This window comes from Chenopodium album, chromosome 14, assembly GCF_948465745.1.
Source record: "Chenopodium album chromosome 14, dcCheAlbu1.1, whole genome shotgun sequence".
Taxonomy (NCBI): domain Eukaryota; kingdom Viridiplantae; phylum Streptophyta; class Magnoliopsida; order Caryophyllales; family Amaranthaceae; genus Chenopodium; species Chenopodium album.
The window spans coordinates 11992584-12018599 of record NC_137847.1 but is presented as its reverse complement, the minus strand read 5'-3'; the positions used below and the strand labels follow the sequence as shown (position 1 = coordinate 12018599).

General features: G+C 33.5%; 1 protein-coding gene across 1 annotated transcript; it reads right to left on the bottom strand.

Annotated features, from left to right (window-relative positions):
* Nucleotides 1-17264: 17264 nt before the first annotated feature.
* Nucleotides 17265-24584, bottom strand: LOC145578921 (protein HEAT STRESS TOLERANT DWD 1-like). The gene is made up of 12 exons (XM_081636215.1): nucleotides 24448-24584; nucleotides 24202-24356; nucleotides 23828-23906; nucleotides 23450-23623; nucleotides 23198-23296; nucleotides 22848-23010; nucleotides 22650-22756; nucleotides 22352-22491; nucleotides 22184-22256; nucleotides 18028-18143; nucleotides 17831-17948; nucleotides 17265-17751 (listed from the first exon to the last, which is right to left on the bottom strand). The coding sequence occupies exons 1-12, from the start codon at nucleotides 24496-24498 to the stop codon at nucleotides 17620-17622; spliced, it is 1407 nt and encodes a 468-aa protein (XP_081492341.1). The 5' UTR covers nucleotides 24499-24584; the 3' UTR covers nucleotides 17265-17619.
* Between the last annotated feature and the right edge of the window lie 1432 nt (nucleotides 24585-26016).

Sequence of the window (26016 nt, the reverse complement as noted above, 5' to 3'; positions counted from 1 at the left end):
TTTTGGTAAAACAAATGATCGAGATTCAATAGTTGTATTATTATAAAGGTGCATCATTTTATTTTTAAAAATTACATTGATCAATAGTTAGTATGTGTGTACATACAAGTTTAATAATTTTTGTGACTTAGATTAATCGACTATCTAATACTAAGGAATAAGATCAAAATAGTATTGTAAATAATAATGAATGAATGGTTTATTATTGAATATAGTCACTATTTTTTTTATTACGTACACAATGAGGAAAAAAAAAGGATAATAATAAAACGAAGATTAAGGGCCTCTTCACTTCAGCTTAATTTCAGTTCAGTTCAGTTCCTAATTTCCTTCTCTCATAAAATATTCAACTCAATTCAATATAGTTCAGTTCATTTTAGTTCAGCTTCAATCAGGTTCAGTTCAATTCAGTAAATGTGAACAGGCCCTTAGACCTTCTTACATGGTAAAATATATATTTATATTATAAATTTGTAATTTGAAACTTTTAATTTGTTTCACATAATGCTATATTTATTAGTAACCGATAACTACTTTTTGTATTCCAAATGTTATATGTTTTAACCCCATACTATTTGATTTTAACCTTTCACTATTTCATTTAACCCCTCCAATTTAAGTTTTGTCATTTGTATTGTGTGGTTGAAGCAAAAATTCTACATTTCAAGAGTTAATCCTTACTTAGTAAATATTTATTTTAGCATAATATCATTTTTTTTGTAAAATAATTGATCGAAATTTAGTATTTGTATATTACAAGATTAATATTTGTAGTATCTTATAATTAACAATTATCTAATGTAAATATTAAGCAGCATGTATTAATTTATTTTTTTTAAAAAAAATAACAATTGATCATGAGTTATTATTATAAACCCTTTGTTTAAAAATAATCTTATCACGTAGAAACTTTTGTTTAAATAAAGGTAAGCGAAATTTTTTGAAATAAATTACAGTGCATTAATTTTTGAAATACAAATGTTACAGTATTGATTTTAACACTCCACTATATTTGATTGTATCGCTTCATTAAACATAAAGGCGAATAAAGCCACATCAATTAATTATATTTTATTATATCACTACAATATTTTATTGTAACGAACAATCAATCAGATGTTTCATTGTAACCATTGGACATGTTATTTTTATAATCCGCTGCTTTAATTTAAATTTATATCCATTTTTTATAACAAAACAATGTTTACTAGTATCGAAAGCAAAAAAAATAAAGCTACAATACAAGACTATAGCAAGGTTAAAATTGTCCAACTATTTAACATTTTCGAAAATATATCGATATGGATGTCTTTAGAAAGAGAATTAAAAAAGAATTTCATTGGTGATTTTATAATAATTTTTTGATTTGTACTTTAAGAAACATTATCAAATGATATATTATTCAATTTTAAAAAAATCTCTCTCTTCATTAATGACGTTGACTAGGATATTATTATTTCTAGTAACAAATTTTATTTATTAGTATCATAATATAATTGTTTAGTAACACAATATTGGAATTAGTACACATTAAATGCAGTTTGGCGCCTAACTTTTTTCTCCCGCTCAACCATGTATTTACGCGTCTAAACCCAAATAATTTTCTCCCCTAAATTTCCCTCTCTTTTTTTTTTGGCTAGCAATGACATGGCAACTTCTCATTGGAAGTTTATGTCTAAAATGTGTCTCCACCTTTACGGTTTGGGATTCACTGGTCCCAAACTAAGTCTCAACTCTTAACAGTAGAGGTTATGATTTACCTGGGAAGGCTGATTTTGAATAAGATAGGCATGTCCCATAAGATTATTCTTCTATTATTTATTTATTTATTTATTTTTATTTATTTATTTATTTTTTTGAAAAAAGATTATTCTTCATTTTATAAACTGATAGAAAGATTTGTATTTCTCCATATTAATTGTGTCACTAGGGTATATGGTTGCCCAGGGAGTAACCAAGTACTGCCTTCAAACTGCATCTTTTTCGCATCAAGAGGCTAATGTAGTTTTTTTGGGGATGAATTAACTTACACCAATTAACAGTCCTCTATAGTTTGGCTATTGGGCAGGACAATGGATTAGGCTTGGTATGGTTGATAGTAGGTTTGGCTCAAAAAGGGTTACGGATTAGGCCTCATTTAGACCAACGCTTGTCACGGGTAGAAAAATAATCGATGATGGATGTACTAATACGTGTTATTTTTTTTTCTCGCTCTTCGTTTGGTCCAATAAAATTTTGCGTACGGTCAAACTTTAAAACCTTTAATCATAAATAATTCTCGTTAATTTTTAAGTAATAATATAGTCCACGAGAATCGGTAAAGGCTACACATAAACCTGGTCTATGTAGGCTGTATATAAACCGATGACTTGGCATGCTATGATAGGTTAATATTTTGGGCCCCAAAAATATTATTTTTAAACATTTCATTCAAAATTTAAACCAAATTTTTAAATCAAATTTCAAATCTGATTTGTATTTTCTAGGCATAATTAATGTACCCACATTCCCAACCACCCCATTCTCTCTCCTCTCATTTTTTTGGCTGATTTTTTTTTGTCTAAGTTTTCTCTCTTCTCCCTTTTCTATCTGTTCTTCATGTTCTTGATATCCATTTTTTTCCTTCAGATTTTTTCTATAATTTTTTTAAAAATATAATGTTGTTTATGCTTCACGAATAATTCTTCTCTTTTTGGCTTAAATTTTTGCGGTTTGATTTTCTCTCTTCTCTCTCTTCCAATATTCTTCATATTCTTTGTATATATTCTATAAAAATTTGTTCTTCATCTTTTGCTTGAAAAGTTGTTTATTTTTTTAGAAATTAGTATTAATATACAATGTTTTGTTATATAATAATTTTTTGGAAAATTTAGAAAATAACACCACATAATTTGCAAAATTTTGATTATAACACCTCCTTTTCTAAAAGTTTTATTATAACACCACATAAAAAATTAAAATTTTGATATCACCACCAAAACTGTTACTCCGTTAGTGGAACTGTTACTAGGGCCCACTGTAATGGCTACTTTATGGAATCCCTTTTAAAAGTCTTCCATTCTCATCTTTAACGTTCATTCTTGCAATTCTGGAACAATTAAACTCATAGATTTGGGGGAAATTGCAGATAGTGCAGTCGAAACCTAACCTAATTCAACGATTCAACATCCATTCAAGGGTGGACAAAGCTGAAATAAGGTAAGATTTAGCGAATTTTAAAATTAGGGTTCACCCAAATTCTTGAATTGGGGGTTTTCCAATTTCGGTTCCAATCTTTAATTTGATTTGTTTTGCTGTTCAATTAGATTAGAATATAGGGTCTGGCGTTTATTTTGCATTCCATATTATTACAGGTCATGTCTTTCATAAGCTCATCTCCTTCAAAAGAGAAGAAGTGTCAATGTGGTGTGCCATTTGCAAAGCTGACTTGTTGGACATGGGAGAATCCTGGGAGAAAATTCTTGACGTGAAAGTTCTTTGATCCTGTGACTGAAAGTAGGGGGTGTTAGGCATTTGAGTGGGTTGATCAACCTGATGGGACAACATGGCAAACACAGGTTATTAACAACTTGTTGTTGGTAAGAAGTTATTAAAGGGTGAAGTAAGTGACTACAAAAGGGAAGTTGAAGACCTTAGTGGCCAAATGAGGTGTTTGCGGAATGAGGTTGATAATTTAAAGATGAAATGCAAGGCTCTCAACTTTGACAAAAAGAGGATGAGCAGAGATGTTAAAGGCAGGGGAGACATGAGTCAACACTTTGTAATTTGGTTTGTGTTGGCCCTTGTTATTAGTGTATTTGTTGGAGTTTTGGGAGTGTTTGTGATGGTTAAGTAGCTAGTTTGCAGGTTGTTTTGTACTTTGTGATGGTTAGGTTACTACTCTAATTGTGTTAAATGTAATGAACATGGATGCACTACTTTTAATGTTAATGAAATTAAGTGGACAGAGTATGATCCACATTAGTTGTTAATTGTTTGTCATTTATTTGCAATTTTGCAATAATATGACTTTTGTTAACTATATGAGCAAAGCAAATACACAAAAACATATGCCTTTTCCACTGTAAAATTAGTACCTTGAACATAGGAACATAAGTCTGAAACTTTGAATAAAGTTTGGGCACCATAAGAGCCATACAAAATACTGACAACAACTACTTAGTTCAAAAACTATCACCCCATGACAATGTTAATTCATTACAATCATTGTCACTTAACTAGCTACATAATTGTCCGCAATCATACATCAATCTTCCTACTCAATTACATCATTGAGTGAGATTAAGCTTGTTAAAAGTCTGAAGTTTTTCCCTTCTGGTCTGCACTCCAGTTGTTCTCACTGTTGCATCTTTGCTTGAAGTAGGCTGACTGGAGGTTGTCCCTATTTGAAATGCAGCCTGTGATTCTTGCTGGGACAGTGGTTGGTTTTGTGAACCTCTCCTCTTGCTGAGTGGTTCAAACCCTAGCCTCTCCTGAGGAAAAGATTTGTTTGCAATGCTATTTGGTCATGCTCCTATGGCACTCTGTCCAAAAAAAAAAAAAGAAGTGAAGTACCCATTCCAAAGTCAACTAACAACACAACATACTTAATTGTACAAATTCCACAACAATTACCTTCCTTGAAGCTCTTTTCTGTTTCTTATTCCTTTGCTCCACCACCCAAGGTGAGTCAAATGCGGGTCTACCTGCTGATCTTTGTTCAGATAATTCACCCACAGTAGGCAGCTTGCAAGTCTTTGCATAGTGTCCATAACCACCATAATTTTTGCATTGGTTCTTCCTTTATTTGTTCTGGTTCTATTGGCCCCCCTTGCTGATACCTCATCTTGCTCCAGCTTTCTTTTCTTTTGTTTTGGTCTTCCTGGTTGTATCTTGAAAGCTGGTGGAAGTGGTTCTCTCACATCCACTCTTTTTCAATGTTTGGGACCTGGCATTAGTTGAATTGGGGGTTCATAAGCTTTCTTGTAAATGTCCATGTGATAGTATGGATGCACATAATGTTCAATGTCAGATATTTGGTCCATAATACAGGCATATGCATGAACACATGGGTAGCCAGTGAGTTGCCAGTGATAACAGGTACAAGTGCCTTGACCCAAGTCCACTATCACTTGGTCATCATTCAACTTGACTTCACTGTGCAATGTCTTGACACAAATTTTATCTTCTGAAAAATATTTATGACATAGGGGATGAGGTTGCTTGTGATGATCTTTGAGTCTTCCCATTTTTCATTATTTCTTCTCATCATGTACCTCCTCATCAATTCCATTTGGGTGAGGATTGGCTTATCTCTAGCATCCTTTATGACTGCATTAAAGGTCTCACACATGTTATTCAATAACATGTTTGACCTGCAGTTGGGGGTGAAGGCATGCCTACACTAGTGTGTTGTGGGAATGGCATCCAAATACTCATAGGCTTCTTTATTCATAGTCTTAATTGACTCCATTGCAACCTCATGCTCAAACTTAAAAAAAAAAAAGAATGATCTAATTACTCAACTGTTTTAAAACACACCTAGCATCAAAATGAAAATGAGGGGAGCTTACTTGTGTGGTTGCCCTAGCAGCAGTCCAAAACAGTTCCTTATAAGCACCACCAGTGAACTTCAGCTTGAAATTGGCCTAGATGTGTCTGACACAAAATCCGGTCTCTGCTGCAGGGACTATTGCTTGTAGAGCTTCAACCAATCCCTGCACAAGAAACACACTCATAACCAGAACACTTTCAATGACAGTAACAAGTATTGAATTACATTAAATTACAAACATGCCTTCTGTTTGTCTGACATGAAGGTGTAACCATCTCCATCATCACTTCCTATAGTGCCCATCAAAGACTCCAAGAACCAATTCCATGTTCTCTATTCTCAACTTCTACTGTTGCCCAAGCTAAGGGGTATATTACATTGTTCCCATCCTTAGACATTGCCACTAGTATTTGCCCTGGGTATGGACCTTTGAGGTGGCACCCATCCAGCCCAATTATAGGCCTACAACCCCTTAGAAATCCATCCTTAAATGACCTTAGGAATATAAACATCCTTAAAAAGAGAGGTGGCTCAGGATTGCAAATTCCATCTGCAACTATATTATAACCTGATCCAGGATTATGCTTGATTATAGCCTTGCCATAATCCCATACCCTGGCATATTGTTTAGTAGCTAGCCCATAAATGATTAATTTTGCTCTGCAGCTTGCCATCCATGCTCTGAAATAAGTCACATGTATACCCAAGTCATTGAGAACACTGTCCCTTATCTGTTTCACCTTCCACCAAGGATTGCTCCCGAAATCCTCAAGATATCATTCTGCAATGAATTCTGCAGTAACCTTTGTATTCCCCTTTGACCTCATACAGTTATGCTGAACCCTCAAACTTCTAATTTGCTTACTCTCTTGTCTAACCAACTTCCTAGCATACACTTAGAATTACACTTTACTCCACCTACACACACACGTTGAGGCATTCTGCTGGTCTTTGTACTAAACTCACAAGCACATCTATGCCTACACTGAATAGTAATCCTAGTGCTATCATTGTGTAGGAAATAGTATTCATACCTGTTTTGAATAGCATGAAGCCTTAAAGCTTTCCTCAGCACCAAGACATTCTTGAACTGCAGCTTTGGTACAAGCTCAATAGGCTTATTAAAATCAACCTTCTCATTAAACCAAGGGTTATTGTCTTCTTCATCAGAAGACCCATGCAAGCTTCTTAGCTCATCAGAATCCCCTTCTATTTCTTCCTGAATTTGAACCTCAGTTATATCCAAGTTCTCTCTAAGTTTTGAACTCTCCTCCTTCACCACACCTGGTTCACCTTCTTTACTTAAACCCTTTTTAAGTTTCCTATTAACCTCCTCAAGTATCTCAGCTAAATCTTGTACAAACCACTGCTCATCACCATCATCATATTCCTCTTCCCTGGCTCCCAATTTATGTCCCTTTCACTTTGATCATCACTTGAAGAACCTGTCTCACTCCCAGATCTATCATCATCACTGTCATTCTCAAACACCAACCCCTTTTCAACTGCTTTCTGTTTTCCCTTCCCCTTGTCCTTCCCACTACCAGAAGCCTCACACACCCTTGCACTTTGAAGTTTCTCCTTTCCCTTATTTTTCTGGGTAGGCAAACTAGATATAGGTTTAGGTGAAGAAACACCCCTTTCACTGTCCTGTTTTTCTGTTTTATGTAGCCTAAGACTTCTCCTAACAACAACACTCTTATCTGCTGTGTTAACCTTCCTTGAAGCATTCTTTTGTGGGGTGTGTTGGGCCTCAAGAGTAATGGGCCTATCACCAACCTGGTGGTCTGTTTCATTGTCACTAACTGTAGACACCTAATTGTGTCTCCCCAAAAACCAAACCCAGTGGTGAATACCTTTCGCGTCATTGATTATCGAACGAAGTGAAAGTGTGAAAAGTCTTGTGATGCGGTTGTTTTAATAAAAATGCCTCTTCTTTCTGTTTTCAAAAAAATGTACTCTATTTATGAAAATGTCCAGTCCAATTTAGTTTGGTCCATGATAAGGGTCAATAATGGTGTAGTTGGGTTGGGCTCAGAAAGAGCTTTCTAACGATATATTATAAACCCTATTCCGATGAATAATGAGGAAGTTATGGCCAAATTACTAAATTGGGCCCGAAATGGTTTTATATGGCCCAATGATCTAGTTAAGGGCCCATTAATTAATATTCCTAAAGTTATTAGGATTAATTTCAATCTTCTAGCATAATTTAGAAGATTATTTTGAATTCTAATGGAATTAGGATTAATAATTATGTTTTTAGAAAATAAAGAATTCTATTTGGATTAAAACAAGTGTTTCAAAGAGATTACATCTGATTTTTAAAGATAAGTACGGACGTTAATAAATCGAATTTAATTAGATTAAGGATTCCGTACGGATTTTAGAAAACGTGTGAACCATCACGAAACGACAGAGCTAGTGCGCCACGACAAAGCTGTCACGCCGTGACAGAGGTAGTTTTATTCTAGATGGGATTTGGTCTTTTTCTGATCGTTTCCGGGTTAGTTTTCTTAAAAATAGGGTCGTATTTCCCCATTTTTATTGATTGACAATCATTAACAATCATTTTTCTCTTCTCTTTCTTGAGCAATAGCTTGTTCTTTCTCCCTCTTTCTAAGCCTTCCCTTTACAAACACAATACCGCATTCGCAAGTTCTAGACACACCTACCCAAGTTCGAAGTTGCCTTCGCCCTGGACGTGAAAGGTTGATAATTTCTAAGGGTTTGGTCCCAAATCCCTATTTCAATTATTTAAATTAATTGTTTGATTTAATATTTTCCTTGAAGTTACTAACGTGTGTATTGTTTTGATAGAAAGAGATACGAGACATCAAAGTAAGTAATTGGCCTACTTCCTATTCTTTAGAAAGCATGTTTAGATTATTGTAATTCCTAGTATCATGTTAGGATGTTTTTATTGCTTTCTAGTATCATGTTTAGGTTGCTTTTTATTCTTTCTAATATCATGATAGTATCATGTTAGGGATTAAAGCTTTGATTTTTAATTTTAGTGACATGCTAGGATTTGTTATTAATCTTGTTAGTATCATGCCTAGAATGTTGCTAATAATATTATTATGCTTTATTGAGATTGTTATTGTGATGATGATTTGTTGTATCAATAATTTATATGTTGCTTGATATTATTGTTATTGCTTGATCACGCCCTCTCTTGCAGGTTTAAAGGGAATTTGTACTTGTAATTACGCTTAATAAGATAATTAATAATTTTATTTTGGCTAATGTGATTTTAATTCAAGTGATCGCCAGTAATAGATTTGTTTGTGCATTAATATTCAACCAATATAGATTAAACAGGTTTAGGATTAATATATTGATTGTATGTTAGTCAGAAAGCGCACATGAATATGAGAAGAATAAAGTAGAGGCCTATTTTTAGGGCAGGTTCAATCTCTTTTAGGTTGAATTTGTACCTTCATCCCCGAATATCCAGTCATGGTTCCAGACCACTATGGAGTTAGCGATCTCATAGATCATGAAGGGGCGTAACCTTCACCCTGTGAACGGTTTACAAGTTCCTAAAAGTTAGTTTAGATAAACTACTACGAGAGGGGGGGTGAATAGTAGTAGGTTCCAATCGCAGAACTTAAGCGGAAACAAAACGCAAAAGGAACTTAAAGCACACAGCAATTTTACGAGGAAACCATCCAGTGCCTAGCTGGAAGTAAAACCTCGGCCTTATTGGGACTTATAAACAAATTCCACTATAATAGGCAACTCTCCTAGTACAACCTATTACACAGACCTTTGCTTCGCAAGTTCCTCCACGTACACTTGCTAATTGATAAGAACCTATCCTATCAGACCTAAGACAAACTCAGGCACCTTTTTCGACCCAAGACACACTCAGGTTCCTTTCTCGACCTAAGACACACTCAGGTTCCTTTTTCCCACAGTGCACCCCAAGACACACTCGAAGTGACTCACTACCACTCGAATTTTAGAGAATTCAAACTCTTACACTCAAACGTGAATTTAAGAGAATTCACAATCTCACCCCAAAACCCAAAACACTCAAACCCTTTTTCCCATTACAAGATCTCATTGAATAACTCTAAATACATATATATATATGAATAAAGAGATAAAACTAATATGTTGGACACTCGAGATCTGTCTGGAACTCACTGGACGAACTGTAACCAAAACCTGATAGGAACTTTGACCAGGAGGACTGACTTAGCTTCGTGGTGAAGGATAAAACCATTAAGCACGACCACTCCACTTCATCAGCCTCAACTTTGAATGAATACATATGAGCATATTTATAGTACACTCGAATTATTCATTTCACCTTGAAAAAGATAGGTTTTATGAAAAGATAAGTTTAAGATATTTTCTAAAACAAGTCTTCCGAAAATATATCTTTTTGTTAAGAGTAAAATTTGTCATTAATAATAAAGATATAATTAACATAAAATCAGATTTTATTCAAAACTTATCTTTTTGTTTAAAAATACCTTTTAAACTAACTTATCTTTTTCCAAAAGGAATTTATTAGAAAATAAATATCTTTATTCAGTAAAACCAAATCCCTAAAAGATATGCACGTATTAGATAAATATATATCATTAAAACCGACTTTTAAAGACGTGCATACTTAAGTTCCTATTAGGTTCGGAACTTCTGACAGTCTCTGATTTCCTGACAAGTCAGTAACTCTAATTTCATTGACTGTCTGGAGTTCACCTTGCCTCTATATAAACTTGTTCCAGACCGACTTTTATGTCCAACATACTTACATGAATCCTAGAGAAATATACTTCTATTTCTCCGTCTTCATGTTGCTTCTCTGAGATTCTTGTTCTGGAATTCTGTAGTCTTGATGTATTCTGGATCTCAGGTTTTGCCCCAGCATTACACCGGAACCAGGTCATTACAACCCGTTGATATGTTCCTGTCAGGACACACCATTACCCCAGCATTACACTGGATACAGGTCATTACAACCCTTGATATGATCCTGTCAGGGAACACCTTGAAGTTCCATTTCTGGAACTCTTCTTCTAACTTTACTTGTATCCTCATGGATCTTCTAAAGTTCCTCTGTTTCAGTTCCTTCTTCAACTCCCAGAGTTTACTAAACCTGCAAACATCACAACACTAGAAAATCCTTATTAAATGGAAGTTTGCTCAATCATAACTATCATCATCAAAACCTCATAAGGGTCAACAAGTTGCCCCTTTTTGATGATGACAAACTGAGCAAACTTCTGAGGATAACAAAGTAAAACAGAAGGTTAGTTTTTTCATTTATAAAAACAATAAATAAAACTAAACTAAATTAAAAGACTCCTACACATACATGACCTATATATGCATAGGATACTTACCTCGTGAAGCTAACATATGTAAACATCTATTTACATAGTTACCTTCATGAATCCTTCGCCATCATCATGCTCATCAACCATCTCTCATTATTGCGCTTGTTCCTTATATTGCTTATCATACATTACTCAAGTTCCTTACATATATACCTGTCATTACCCAGGTTCCTTGTACCATGTTCCAAGCATAACTTGTTCTTTCTATGCACAACTAAACAAACATGTTAGATAGATAATCATCATTAGTTTATAATCATCAAAACCTAATTACTCAACACTAAAACTTGTTGGCGACTCTTTTGCTTTAGCTTCCTTCCCTTCGGACGCCACCATGCTTAAGTGTATGATCACAGTGGGGCTCAAGTGTGGGTTGCTTGAAATATTCCCTACACTAACAAACACTTCTACATACCCTTGCCCATTTCTGTCTCTAAAAGCCCTCTAATTTCATCTTCATTCACTGTTTCTCTTTTACCAGTGTTAAATGTTTTCCCTTTTTCCCTATACCAACACCTATATTGGGTAGGGACATCCACATTGTACTTAACAAATCCATGTACAGCAGCCTCCCTAATATAATGCACATCAAGCTTAGGTACTTTAACCCCCCTCCTCCAGTAACATAACCCACCACAGTAGCAAAGTAAACTCCTTTTTCTGTTTACTCTCTTTTGGACAAAAGCCCCCCCCCCCTCCTAACTCGAAAAACAATGTCTATCAAACCATCAGTGGTGGCCATTATCTACATAATAACCAATTGGAATAACAGTCACAATGCAAGCACTAATTTCAACATAAGTAGCAGGAAAATTAACAATTCATAAAACATCAAAACCCCACCACACTACATTTAACAATGCAACAAACTCACACTTTTTAATTAAAAATGATACAATAATTAACAACATTTAACCATTAACTAAACCAATTATATCGTAATTAACCCTAAATCACAGTAATTCGCACAGAAGTTTGACTATTTTATAGTCAGCTACATTTTTCCCTAAATTAGCCCTAACATGAACTCAAAAATTGCAATTTTGACAAAAAAAAAAAAAAAAAAAAAAAAAAAAAAAAAAACTGTAAAAGGGTTAATTGGTACCTCTTTTGGAATCTTCTTCCTGTCTCTGTTAGTAACCCAGAAATATCCAAGCTTTTCCTTTGATGAAAATGGCTGACGACTTCACGCCGAGTTGTTTCGCTCAAACAATGACACCTCTCCTCACAATTCGCTTTCTCAACCACAAAATGTAGTTTAGGGTTTCATTTTCAATCTCAATTTTTAGTGGTTGAATCTTACCAAAGAGAATTCAATGTTTGAGTAGTTAAGTAATCAATGAGAGAGAGGGAGAATCGAGTTTAAAAGGTACAAAAATTGGAGGGTGAACTAATCTGTGGGACCCACACTCTTTTTCCGTCACAGAAACCGTTATCTGGTGGTGATATCAAAATTTTAATTTTTTATGTGGTATTATAATAAAACTTTTAGAAAATGAGGTATTATAATCAAAATTTTGCAAATTATGTGGTGTTATTTTCTAAATTTTCCTAATTTTTTAATTATACCATATTTATCGTTGTATTACAGATCTGTTTTGTGAATTTTTTTTTCTTATTTTGATTAATGAATCTTATGTTCAAAAGTAGAAAAATGAATGTTTTTTTTCTCTCCAGAATATACATGTATTAGCTTTGTTTAATTGAAGACAAATTATGTTATATTTTCATCCTGACCATATAGTTTTTCAATCAAATCGTACTATATTATATGTTAATTGAAATACAGAGTATCATTATTTCCAATGTTCTTCAATTTTCCCAGATTTTTTGTTTTTTGAAGAACAATTCTCCCATATTTTAAACATCAAAGTATAAAATTTCTTCAAGTTAGATTTATTGACCAGTAACATATGTTAGACATTGGATTATTCATAATGGCATTACATTAAACTCCTTATGAAGATGACATATCAATAAGAAATTAATATTCAGTTTTAGCACCAAACATCAAGCTTCCCTATTCATGAAACGTTTGGAATGAATCAATTAATTGATAATTAAAATTGAAATTAAAACAAAGGGGAAAAAATCCAGTATCTTAAAAATAAAACGGGTTCGTTGTAACAATTGTAAGTTTCTAATTTATTTAGTAACAACAACTATTAAAATAGTATTCATTAATTAGATTACAATAACAACAACGGTTTTTTCACCAAATGCCCTTAACCTTTTGAAAAATTCACCAAATACCCTCAAGTTTTTCAAAATTCACCAAATACCACTGACGTTTGTTATTATTCATACCGTGACCTCAAAATGCCCCTGACGTTAAAGGTCCGTTAGCAATAAAATTTAATTCACCAAACTCCCTAACTTTGTTAAATAATTCACCAAATGCCCTAACTTTGTTAAATAAAATTTAATTCACCAAATAATGAATGACTGGTTTGAAATTTAGAAAACGAATCATTAGTTTTTTTTTCACCCTTTTTTACATAAATACTCAACACATAGCAGCCCTCTTATTTTCTTAACCACAAATTTTAATACCATGAGTTATATGTCTAAATCCTCTTCCTCTCAGAGTTGCAAACAACCTCTATTCATAAAAAGAAGTGTTGGAGACTAGACAAACAGAGAAAAAAAGGGGTCAAATGAAGTATAGATGATAATTTTGCAGGCTTGGGCGGGAAACGGACCGGGCTTATAGTTCATATATTTTCCAACGGGCTTAATATAGCAAACTCAAGCCCATTTTATGCGGGCTTGACAATTTGTTCATACCCACCCTAGTAAACGGTCTACGTTTGTCCGCGAGCTAACGGACTTAGAGCTTCTAAGAGTACTCATACATTGAGGAAGATGCTTTGGACATATAACTCATGATGTTAAAATTGTGGTTAAGCAAATAAGAGGACTGCTATGTGTTGAGTATTTATGCAAAAAATGGTGAGAATCAAAATTAACAGCTAATTTCCTAAATTTCAAACTAGTCATTGTACCTCAAAAATAGAGGGTATTTTGTGTAATTATTTAACAAATTAAGGGCATTTGGTGAATTAAATTTTATTGCTAACGGACCTTTAACGTCAAGGGTATTTTGAGGTCACGGTGTGAATAATAACAAACGTCGGTGGTATTTGGTGAATTTTGAAAAACTTGAGGGTATTTGGTGAATTTTGCAAAAGATCAAGGGCATTTGGTGAAAAAATCGTAACAACAATTATTTACTTAGCATTCAAAACTTATTTTGTAGTTTTTATATAATGAGGGTGTCTATATAAAGATATAAAGTATGAAGATCTCAAAAAAAGAAATAAAAAAAAATAAAAAAGTATGAAGATGATAAAATGGTGAATATCCCGCAAATTTGGTTATTGATGCAACAATTGTAAGTTTTGAAAATTTGAAGTATTATTATTAATATGTTTTAAAAAATTTATGTATTTTGCATTTTTAAATCCTTTTTGACAAAATTATACTATATTTATTAGTAACCGAAAACTATTATTTGTAATCCAAATTTATTTTATTATAACCCTCCACCATTTTATTTTAACCCTCCACTATTATATTTTGCAAATGATTATTTTTGCATAATCTCACTATTTGCTAAAACAATTTATCGAGTGTTAATTAGTAATTTGTATATTACAATATTAATAATCATTAAGCATTTTAATAATAAATTATTATCTAATATTATTATTAAGTAGCATAATTTACTTTTGGTAAAATAATTGATCGAGATTTAGTATTTGTATTATTATAAAGGAGCAACATTTCATTTTGAAAATAACAAGTGATCAAGAGTTAGTATGTGTACACTACAAGTTTAATAATTTTTGTGCCTTGGAGTAATCGATTATCTAATATTAATGAATAAGATCATATTAATTAGTATTGCAAACAATATTGGATCAATGGTTTATTGAATATTTCACTAATCTCCTTAAAAGTTGATGAGAAAAAGATAATAAAAGGTAGATTAGTTATTGATCTTCTTACATGGTAAAAGGATAATAAAAAATACAAGGGTTTTTCGACCTCCTTCGAAAGACAAGGTTTATCTCCTCTTTTTGGAGGAGAAATTTCTTAGTTTTGAATCCATGATATTAGATCTAATGGATTGTCGTGAAATTATTTCGTTGGTGAAAAAGTTATCAAGTTTTCGAATACAGACAGATGAATCAGAAGAAAAACATCCTCACGACTACAAAGGATCGTTAGATTGTCTCTCCAACAAGGCTGTATTTTCCAGCGATATAAGCGGGAGATGTTCTACAGTGCAAAATCTACTCGACGATCGTAGTTTTTATGAAGGAAAATTTTATTTGATTCAATATCTTATGTATTTGTTAACGTCGAATCTATATTGTAGATGTCGTATGACTTTTAATTAATGAAATATTTTTGCTATTCCAAAAAAAAATAGTGATTTTTAATTACGGATTAATGATCTTTGATTATTTATTATTATATATATGTGTATATACAAATATACATATTAAAATATTTAAGAAAAATATACTATATAATTAAAATATTTATGAAAAATATATTAAAAATATGAAACCCCAAAACATTTTAAAAACATATACTATATAATTAAAAAAAAAAAAATATATTAAAGTCACAAAAGAACACAAAACACTTTTTAAAAAATTCTCAAAATGAAAAAAAAAATAATTAAAAAAATAACAAAGAGTTGGGCCGGTCTTATTTAAAAACTAACTTGATCCTATTACTCCTAGCTCGTCAAATAATGAAATATGGTATAATAGTCATTAAGTGAAATATGGTATAACCGTATTATTATTATTATTATTATTATTATTATTATTATTATTATTGTCGTTGTTGTAATATAAGCTTAAAAGTATGAAATTTGGCTTTATCATTAGCAATATCATTAGACATGAAGTGAACTGAACTGTATAAATTTTTTTACCTCCACTATTTGATTTTAATCATTCACTACTATAGTTTAACCCTTCAACTCAAGTCTTGTCATTAATATTGTATGTTTGAAGCAAACATTTAGCATTTGAAGAGGTATTCCTAAATATTTATTTTTGTCAATTAAAAAAAAAAATATTTTTTGTATATTATTCTTATTGGTAAAATAATTAATCGAGAGTTAATAGTTGTATGTTACAAGATTAATTTTAGTGTCTTATAATAAACAATAAACTAATATTACTATTAAGGAGCATAATTTCACTTTTAAAGTTCATCAAACATTTGAAGTTCATAATAAGGATAATTAAATTTGAAATTAAAACAGTAAATTAAAAAAATCATGTTTTTGAGTAACAAACCAGGTTGAAATGACTATAGGTTTGTAATTTAATTAGTAACAATATTTATTACAATAGTATTCTCAACCTCTATTATAGTTTGCAAATAACATTGGTGTACACTATAATTATTAAAACTATTAATTTATTAACATGGTGAATTTCCCGTAATCTTAGTTACAATTGCAGCAATGAAAAATATTTATCACAATAGTATTCTCAACCTCTATTATAGTTTGCAAATAACATTGGTGTACACTATAATTATTAAAAACTATCAATTTATTAACATGGTGAATTTCCCGTAATCTTAGTTACAATTGCAGTAATGAAAACTTGTCTATTGCTATTATATTTAAATACTACATGAATAACAAAAAAAGGTTAAAACAGTTGTGATTTGAAATTAATTTAGTAACAATATATATTTAAATAGTAATAAAAACTTATATTATAGTTTACAAATAACAACGATTAATGGGATTAGTAATTTAGCATGCATTAAAGCATGTTTTTTTTTTAATTGCAAAGAGGTTGGTGGGATAAGAATGCATTAAATGCATGCTTGGTGCCACAGTAAAATTCCTCCCGCTACTGCTTGCATTTAGGCGCCTAAGCTAAATTAATTTTCCCTCTCCTTTTTTTGGCTAACATTGACATGTCAGATAAACTAAGTTTATGTGTATCATCTCTCAGATATTTACAATTTAAAACACGTTTTAAAGACAGTAAAAAGCCCAATAAAGCAAACAAATAGGGACAAAGGGAGTGGCAATTAACAGTGTATATCTATAGAATTAATTTACGACAAGTATTTAAAGCATAAATCAACATAAAGCTTGGTACATATGCCTTCTTTCCTGCAACACTATTTAATGGGGGACTTGTGGGAGTTTCAATAACAGTTTGCATAGTTATTAGTTACTTAAATATCTAAAACTGTAAAAGCACCTTAAGCAGAATATAATATTGAAAAGATACATTTAAAAAAAAAAAAAAAAATCAAATCAAATCAAAACTTAGAATTTAATCTTTCTTTTTTTTTTTTTTTTTTTTTTTTTTTGGGACAGACCAAGACGTAATTGTTACCTTTATATCAAAACAAAATAGCCATTAAAGCAATTATAGCCAACAATAATTACACAACAGAGAACCAAATTACTAGCCTGTTCCACCACCATGAGCAAGAAAATTAAATTACCATAAAATCTAGAAGAATTAATACAATTGAAACTCAGATGTGCCAAGCCAAGCAGTAGTCATCACAACATTTGGTGCTGCCATTTGGCAATGCAAAGGAAGACCATACGCGAGATCCATGTTTCAAGTACCCCTCGCTGGAAGGTTTCTTTCGACATTTGAAGGCATTAAGACGTTAAAAACCATCAGCAGGAGTTGACATGATCATTCCTGAACAACATACATTACTTCAAGCACCATTAGCTGGAAGACTTCGTTCGACATTTGAAGGCATTAAGACATTAAAACCATCAGCAGCAGTTGATATGATCATTCCTGGGATCTGGGCATGCCAATGTAGCTCCTTCAAGTCCTTCTGGCCCTGTAACACAATTGGTATGAAAAACAGTTAGCACCAAAGACAGCAAAAGACCAACTTATGACACCCTTAGTGATATAACCTGATGGACGAATAAAAGCTGTGGAGGCAATTCCTCAGGAGCATCCACTTTATCAGCTGTTTGCAATTTAAATTCTGCCTCTTCTTCTTCATCTCTTTCTAGTGCCAGATCCCAAATTCTGAAACGGAAAGCATGACAGTGTCAGATATTAAGCAAAAATAGACATTATACATCAGAATTTATCAAGTTATTCTTACGTCAACTGATGGTCAGCAGAAGAGACTGCCAGTACAGAATCCTCATGGGGACTCCATTCAATGGAAGTGATGGGGTGTTTATGGTGAGTAAAATGTGCCAACATAGGTTCACCATCCTGCCAAGAAATGGAATCAATATAAGTGTCATAACAGAAAGCCTCTCCAGTATATCCATTACCTCATAACTAAATTAATAATAAGTATACTTTGTGTTATCCCAATGAGAAGAAAAAAAGTTATTAAAATCAATCACGAAACCAATTGGTGCTTGCCACAAACGTTATCCTTGCACACTACGTAACTAATTTGCCATTGATAACATTATTCAATTCTCACTCCACATTTAACAGCCCAATGATGGAAGGTTCTAATCTGAGAATGCACATAATGACATAATCAGTCACATACTAACCTACTTTTGTTCAGTTATAATGTGGCAATAAAAAGGAACATTAACAAGTCCTCAGCAGTGCCAACTGTGGAGATTATGACCTATATGAGCAACTGGGTAAACATAATGTTGCAAATGCAATAATGAAGTAATCCCTTTTTTCACATCCTTGGTCCATTCTACTATGGACGAAAGCTTGAACTGGAGCCATCTGAAATATTAGCGTATGGGCTAGACAGGTTAATAACTGCTAAAAATGAAAAGGTGGTCAAAAACTAGGGCATGTGACAAGGAAGGGCTTCAAGGTATTAGCCTATAGCCTATAGCTACTAGCACATCACTAAAAGAATAGCAGTGTGGTTCTACTCTTAAGTCAAAGCCTCACCTAAATATTGGTTTACCCCTCACCCATGCCCAACTATGACCAAGTAATTCTAATGGTTGCCCAACATTTTGCTTTCATATTCACTCTCCTGCTCTCTCAGGAGTCAGGACTCTCACTTTCACTCACTCCCTTTTTTTTTTTTTTTTTTTTGCCCAAAAGGCCCCTAAAAGTTGGTATTGCACTTGCCATGAGTCAAGCACATGGTTCGAAAATGCGGTTTCGGTCGCGATTGCAGAAACGGTCACGTGATTCGGTAACGGAATTCATGCGTTGATCGCGGAACACGTTGCGGTTTTCATGCGGATTTCTTTTATGGTCTTTTAGAATAAGATTATAATGAATTTTCTCATAATATTTGAAAATTTTATTTTCTTAAATACTATAACTCTTTTTACTATGTTTCAAAAAAAAAAAACTCCTTTTTTACTATCCCGTAATAGCCCTTGTTATTACTAAATATTAATGGAGTAACTATTTTATGCATTTTTTAATTAAAATCACTATGGTACTAATTAAATAGGGGGATAAAAAAAATTAAATAGGGGGATAAAAGGGGGTGGGTCACGTGGGTACAGGGTATTAAAATGCGGCCGCATCAACACGTATCAGGCGAATTGTAACAAATTTCAATTTTACCGAACCGAGTTTTAGCGTTTTGGCGCGGTTTCTTGAAATACAACGCATTTTCGTTCCAAATCGCCCGATACGACCGATACAATCATGACTCGGCCAAGATAACGTGCGAATCAGGGGTTTTTTCATAAATTTCGCGAGATTTTTGGTACTTTTCCGGTGAGCTTTCGACTTCTCCATGAAAGTCGATTGTTTGCAGCATAAAAGAATATTTTTTAAAAAGATATTATGTGGGTTGGGACTTGGGAGTGGACTCTACTGGAGGGGGTTACTTTTACTTTTGCTTTGAAATTTGAGTATTTGACTGACCCCACCAACTGATATAAAATAACAAGTGGCTTCCACCCTCACTCTTCCTCTTTCTTTTCTTCCTACCCACGCATGGTTCGAAAATGTGTTTTCGGTCGCGATCACGGAAACGGTCGCGTGATTCGATAACGGAATTGATGCGTTGATCGCAGAACGCGTCACGGTTTTCATGCGGATTTCTTTTATGGTTTTTAAGAATAAAATTATATTGAATTTTCTCATAATATTTGAAAATTTTATTTACTATGTTTCAAAAAAAAAAAAAAAAAAAAAAAAAAAACTCCTTTTTTACTATTCCATAATAGCCCTTGTTAATACTAAATATTAATGGAGTAACTATTTTATGCATTTTTTAATTAAAATCTCTATGGTACTAATTAAATAGGGGGATAAAAAGGGGTGGGTCATGTGGGTAGGAAAAAAAGAAAAAGGAAGAGTGAGGGTGGAAGCCACCTGTTATTTTATAACAATTGGTGGGGTAGTCAAATACTCAAATTTCAAAGCAAAAGTAAAAGTAACTCCCAAGTCCCAACCCACATAATATCTTTTTAAAAAATATTCTTTTATGCTGCAAACAATCGACTTTCATGGAGAAGTCGAAAGCTCACCGAAAAAGTACCAAAAATCTCGCGAAATTTCTGAAAAAACCCTGATTCGCACGTTATCTTGGCCGAGTCATGATTGTATCGGTCGTATCGGGCGATTTGGAACAAAAATGCGTTGTATTTCAAGAAACAGCGCCAAAACGCTAAAACTCGGTTCGGTAAAATTGAAATCCGTCACAATTCGCCCGATACGTGTTGATGCGTCCGCATTTTAATACCCTGGTCAAGCACACCGGAAATGTAAATTTGGGCAACTCCATGGCACAATTATCATTCCTTCTTTCTTTCTAACTTCTTCCCTTCATGTTTATTACTTGTTTTGTTTTTCTTCTCTCCTAACGAACAAATCATGATCAAACGATGAGCATAATTTTAACTCTATGCACCCAAAGAAAAAAAAAGTGAAGGAGAAACATGGGCATCCCAAACTCAAATGCCTGACAAGAAGCAAGAACTTCAAAATCAGCCACTAACAAGATACCTAGTGTGCACCAAACCTAGCACCAGAAGATACACTCAAGATCTCACCCAATCGAATCTCAATCTTATACATGATAGCTAATAGAAAAAAGGCATAATGAATCATAATTTAGCAAAGTCGTGCTGATGAGGGGGGGAAGGGGGGAGGATTTAAAAGTCAATTTATTTACAAGTACTAGCGCTCAGTCAGCTCAGCCTATCTTTTGAAGGTGTGCCACGTCTAAATAGACCTTAAGACATCAATCTGTTTTACGTGTAATACAGCTGGTCAAGACAGCCCAAACCAACTCAGTTGATCAGGCTCTCTAATGCTGCCTTGCCTAGATGCAGATTTTAGAACACTTAAGTGATCAGGCATGATCCGATATTACCAGCTTCAGCCAACTTTATATCCCAAAATGTTGCCCAATCAGATGCCTAGATCCAAACAGACTTTTTGAGCCCAACCTGGCCATGATCAGCTCTAACCATACCATGACAGAGAGATATTGGCATTTTCTTAACCTGATTGCAATAAGCATAAAAAACCTCTAAACCATTAATCCACATATCTCCATGCCCTTCAATGCAAGTTTAGCATCTTCTTAAACAAAAGAGGGCTACTTGGCTTGTTTGACTTGCTAATAATGTTTAGCTCTTTGTATCAAGTTATTGACAGTTTGGTAGTTTAAGATGTCTGATAAATCAGCTTCAGAAAAGTTCTTAGAATTAGCTTCTTCAGTGTCTCATCAATGAAAACGCCGTTTACCAAACCTTTTTTTTTCCAAATTGTTTTGACTACATTAGCAATCTATGAGCCAAATAATGACTAAAAATATTTTCCAAACAACCCCATATTATTATAAAGATCATCTCTATCCCAGAAGCAATATTCTAATCAGCCAAGGAAATCCCTACTTCCAGGAAAGCTTCCATGGTGGCATAAAAGCATTCCAAATTGTGCGCGTGCACGCAAACACACACACATAATATACATGTCCCACAGCATATTCTTTCTCAAATCACATTTCAGAACATTAATTTTTTTCATTAAAGTGACCTGTGATGCTCGATCATACTGTAAACTTTTCGAAGGTACATAACTATATGCCTAAATCAAATGTTTTTTTTTAAAAAAAAAAATATGATGCAGCTCATCACGAATGATAAAGAGCTAAGCATAATAAATGTGAACTTTAAACAAATCATGTTCTTCATCTGTGCATACTGTATTCATTAAGCCTCACACCTAGACAATTAAGAGAAGCATTTAAGGCAATCCAATTGTAGACAAAGCAAAGATGCACTAAGTTATAGTTAAAGAAAATTTCAAGTCACATTTGTGATTGGCCTATCAGAAGCAAAACAGTGTACCTTAATCATTTTAAGATTAAAAATGGAAAACGACCCATCATCGCTTCCTGATGCAAGCATATAGCTTTGTAACCTGATGCCAAGAAAGAAAGTGTCAAATCAATCAAAGTATGCGGAGTGGTAAATAATGAATAAGATAAAAACAGAGAGATAGCAGAAATGTTTAACCTGTTCCATGAGATTACATTTACATCTGCATCATGGGCTTTAAAAGACATTGCAGGAGATTTCCCCAAACGAGTATCCCATATTGCAATGGTCTTATCAACAGAGGCAGAAGCAAATACACAGTCCTCACCAGGACTCCACTGTACAGAAACACATCAAAACAGGAATGAACAAAACAACATTCTACACAATAATGCCTTTCAATATCCTCTCCATACCAGTAGAAAAATCAAAGTTCTTGAATATACAGCTAAACTCCTGCCTAAAACAGTATCATTTGAAAAATACAAAAGTGTACCTGCAGATCTTCCACGCTACCAGTGTGTCCAACAAATGGATTCTTATCAACATTCCATTTTGTTCCAGATGCGGGTTCCCACAAATAAATAGAACTTTGACAATCACCTTCACATGCAAATAAGCAACACATGGCACTTACTCGTATCAGCAATAAATCATTAAAGAATCGTCAACAAAAGAATGAATGTCATCTCACCAGTTACAAGTTTCCCAGGTTCAAGGGGACTCCAATCCATGGCATATCCTTCATCTCTATGTCTGAACATACTCAATGGGGCCTGATTAGCCACAGAAGTTCCACCGCGACTGGTGTCTGTTGATTCAGCTAAGAAATTGAGATGAGCACTAAAGTCCCAAACCTGTAGACAAAATTCCCAACTGGTGAGCAAGACACAAGACAAGCAGAGTGGCCATGGGTGTACACCTCAGTACACCAACATAAAAAATCTACATGATTATAGTGCATAGGAACTCTTAGAATAAGGTGGCTTAATGTCAATATATGCAAGTAAGATCAAATCCTAGTCAAATACCCTTAATACTGACCTGCACAAAACCTGTATCCCCCCAAGTTGCACAAACGTGGGGACTTTGTGGCATGGATCGAATTCGATTAATGCATCCTTGATGAGCCACCCTGCGCAACTGCAAAATTTTCAAAACACACAGCAAAATCTCATGAATATATAAATGAAATGGCTCTTTGATTATACGTAATCTCTATCTCCGCTGCATAAACATCTCAAAAAGAGTAGACCAAGCCCATGAAGCTGAAATCAATCGCAAATGAGTTCTTGCCTGCAGTATAGGTTGTTTTGATCCATGCTCATCCTCATCATCATCTTCATCACTGTCACTATCACTTTCCATGTCTGAGCCATCGGCAGCTTTTTTAGGTACTAAATCGCGCTTTTTTCCAGAAATGTTTGATAGCTTGAATATTTCAATAGAATTCAATGATGGTTTGTCTGCCTGCAAAAGAACAATTTTCAATTTAGTTAAAAAAGTATGGGACCTTAAGCCCGAATATGGAAAAGATAATTGAAAGGTCACAACTTTATGAAAGGAACAGAACATTCACAGTAACCAATACAAGATAATGCCTTTACCATGTAAACCAACACAGATTTTACGTTAAGTAACAGACAACAGTTAAAATCATTTGATAGAACTCACCTGAGTTCCGGCGACAACATAGACGGTATGAGGAAATTCAGTTCGAACCAATCCTAGAGTATCTTGAATAATATCAAAACTGCAATATTAATCATAAGAAAGAACCAATGAAGGCCTTAATAAAAATTTAAATACAAGTATAAAGACCTCAATAACATGAAAAACACCCTCCACTAAATGAAGATTAGAAGCAATATTAACTAACATGCAGAGGATTTACAGCACCCAAATCAGTGAAACGAATTAACATAAATCTTCAACAACTCAAAAACCAATACATATTACAACATTGCCAAATAAATATACAACCTTTTTCATTTCCCAAACAAATTTGTGCAATAAACCATGAAAAAATTGAGGGAAAAAGAGAAAACCTTAAACAAGGCCAACCCATATGGAAGGCATGATAAGAATTGTAAGCAGAAGGGTCCCACTGAAGTTCTTCGTCTTCTCCGACAGTATCGACACCTGGTTGCCATACTCGTGCCGGCGGCATCGAAGATGATGATGCCTCTGAATTATTTGAACCCTAAAAACAATAAAGAAGCATAATTATTTAATGGCAAAAAGAAAAAAGTATTCTTTTTAGGAAAGGGAAGAAGAGGGGAAGATTGAATAACCTTGGTCTTCTTCTTTTTAGCTTTCTTGGGTTTTTTAATGCTTCGGGCCATTGATTTAGATGTTCAAGCTTCAACAATGGCTGCCGCTGCTATTGATGAAAGAGTGAGAGAGAGGAGGGGAATGTCTGCAAATTGAATTAGTGATTTTCGTGGGGTTTAGGGTTTATGTGAAAAGAGAAAATTTTTAACTTTTTTTTTTTTTTTAATTTAACTCTTTTTTAAGTAAAGTAAAGTAAAAATAAAAAATTAAAAAAAAAAAAAAAAATGGTATATATATCCCTTAGGTTAGATGTAAACATTAAATTTACACTTGAAAATCGTAAAAAGTTAAGAAATCATAAAAATATAACAATCCCTTTTGCATGCCCCCGGTTTACAATAAATTTATTGTAAATCAGGGGCACCGCACGTGCGATCATTTACGGTGCTTTTTTTTAAAAAAAAAATAACAAAACACGCGGAATTTTATACCTCAAAATCACAAAAACGCAGAACAACAATGGAGGAGAGAGAAAGTGAGAAAACGCAAAGAGAGAATACCACAAATTGGAGAATTCGATCATCAATGGAGAATTCGACTTTTGATACCACAAATTGCAGCAATCTCATCCACGAATTGCTACAAAAATAGAGGCAAATTGAAACTCAATTGTTAGGTGATTATGAGAACTCGAATTCTTATGTTGAAATCGATTTAAATCGATCGATTATAGAAGAAGAAGAAACTAAGAGTTTTGGAGATGAATTTGTACCAATTTTTGACGATAATAACAATCCAGACAATGGAGACGATAATAACAATCCAGACAATGGAGACGATGCAAAAGAAGCAATTGACGATAATAACAATCCAGATAATGGAGACGATGCAGAAGAAGCAATTGACAACAATCCAGATAATGGAGACGATGCAGAAGAAGCAATTGACGATAATAACAATCCAGACAATGGAGACGATGCAGAAGAAGCAATTGACGATAATAACAATCCAGACAATGGAGACGATGCAGAAGAAGCAATTGACAATGCAGAAAATCAGGTGGTTCCTCGTAAATCAATTGATTCAAATGCAACTGAAGGTAATTTCTATAAACTTTTGAAATTGTTATTTTTTTTTTGATATGAACTGTATGAATTCAACATTGATATGAATGTAAATTAGTATAGAGAAAATTAAAATTGTATGCAGAAGATTCGAATTGTATGCAAAAAGTAACCCTTTGAATGCATAAATGTTACCCTTTTCATACATATAAGTGACCCAATTTATGCACAAATGTTACCCTCAGATTGTATGCAAAAAATTCAGAATATATGCAAAAAGTAACCCTTTGAATGCATAAATGTTACCCTTTTCATGCATAAACGTGACCCTATTTATGCACAAATGTTACCCTCAGATTGTATGCAAAAAGTAACCCTTTGAATGCCTGAATGTTACCCTTTTCATGCATAAAAGTGACCCTATTATGCACAAATGTTACCCTTTTGTTGCCTCCAATTTGAATGATATGCTGCCTCTGGTTATTATCTGATATATCTGTATTAAATCACAGATACAAATCCAAT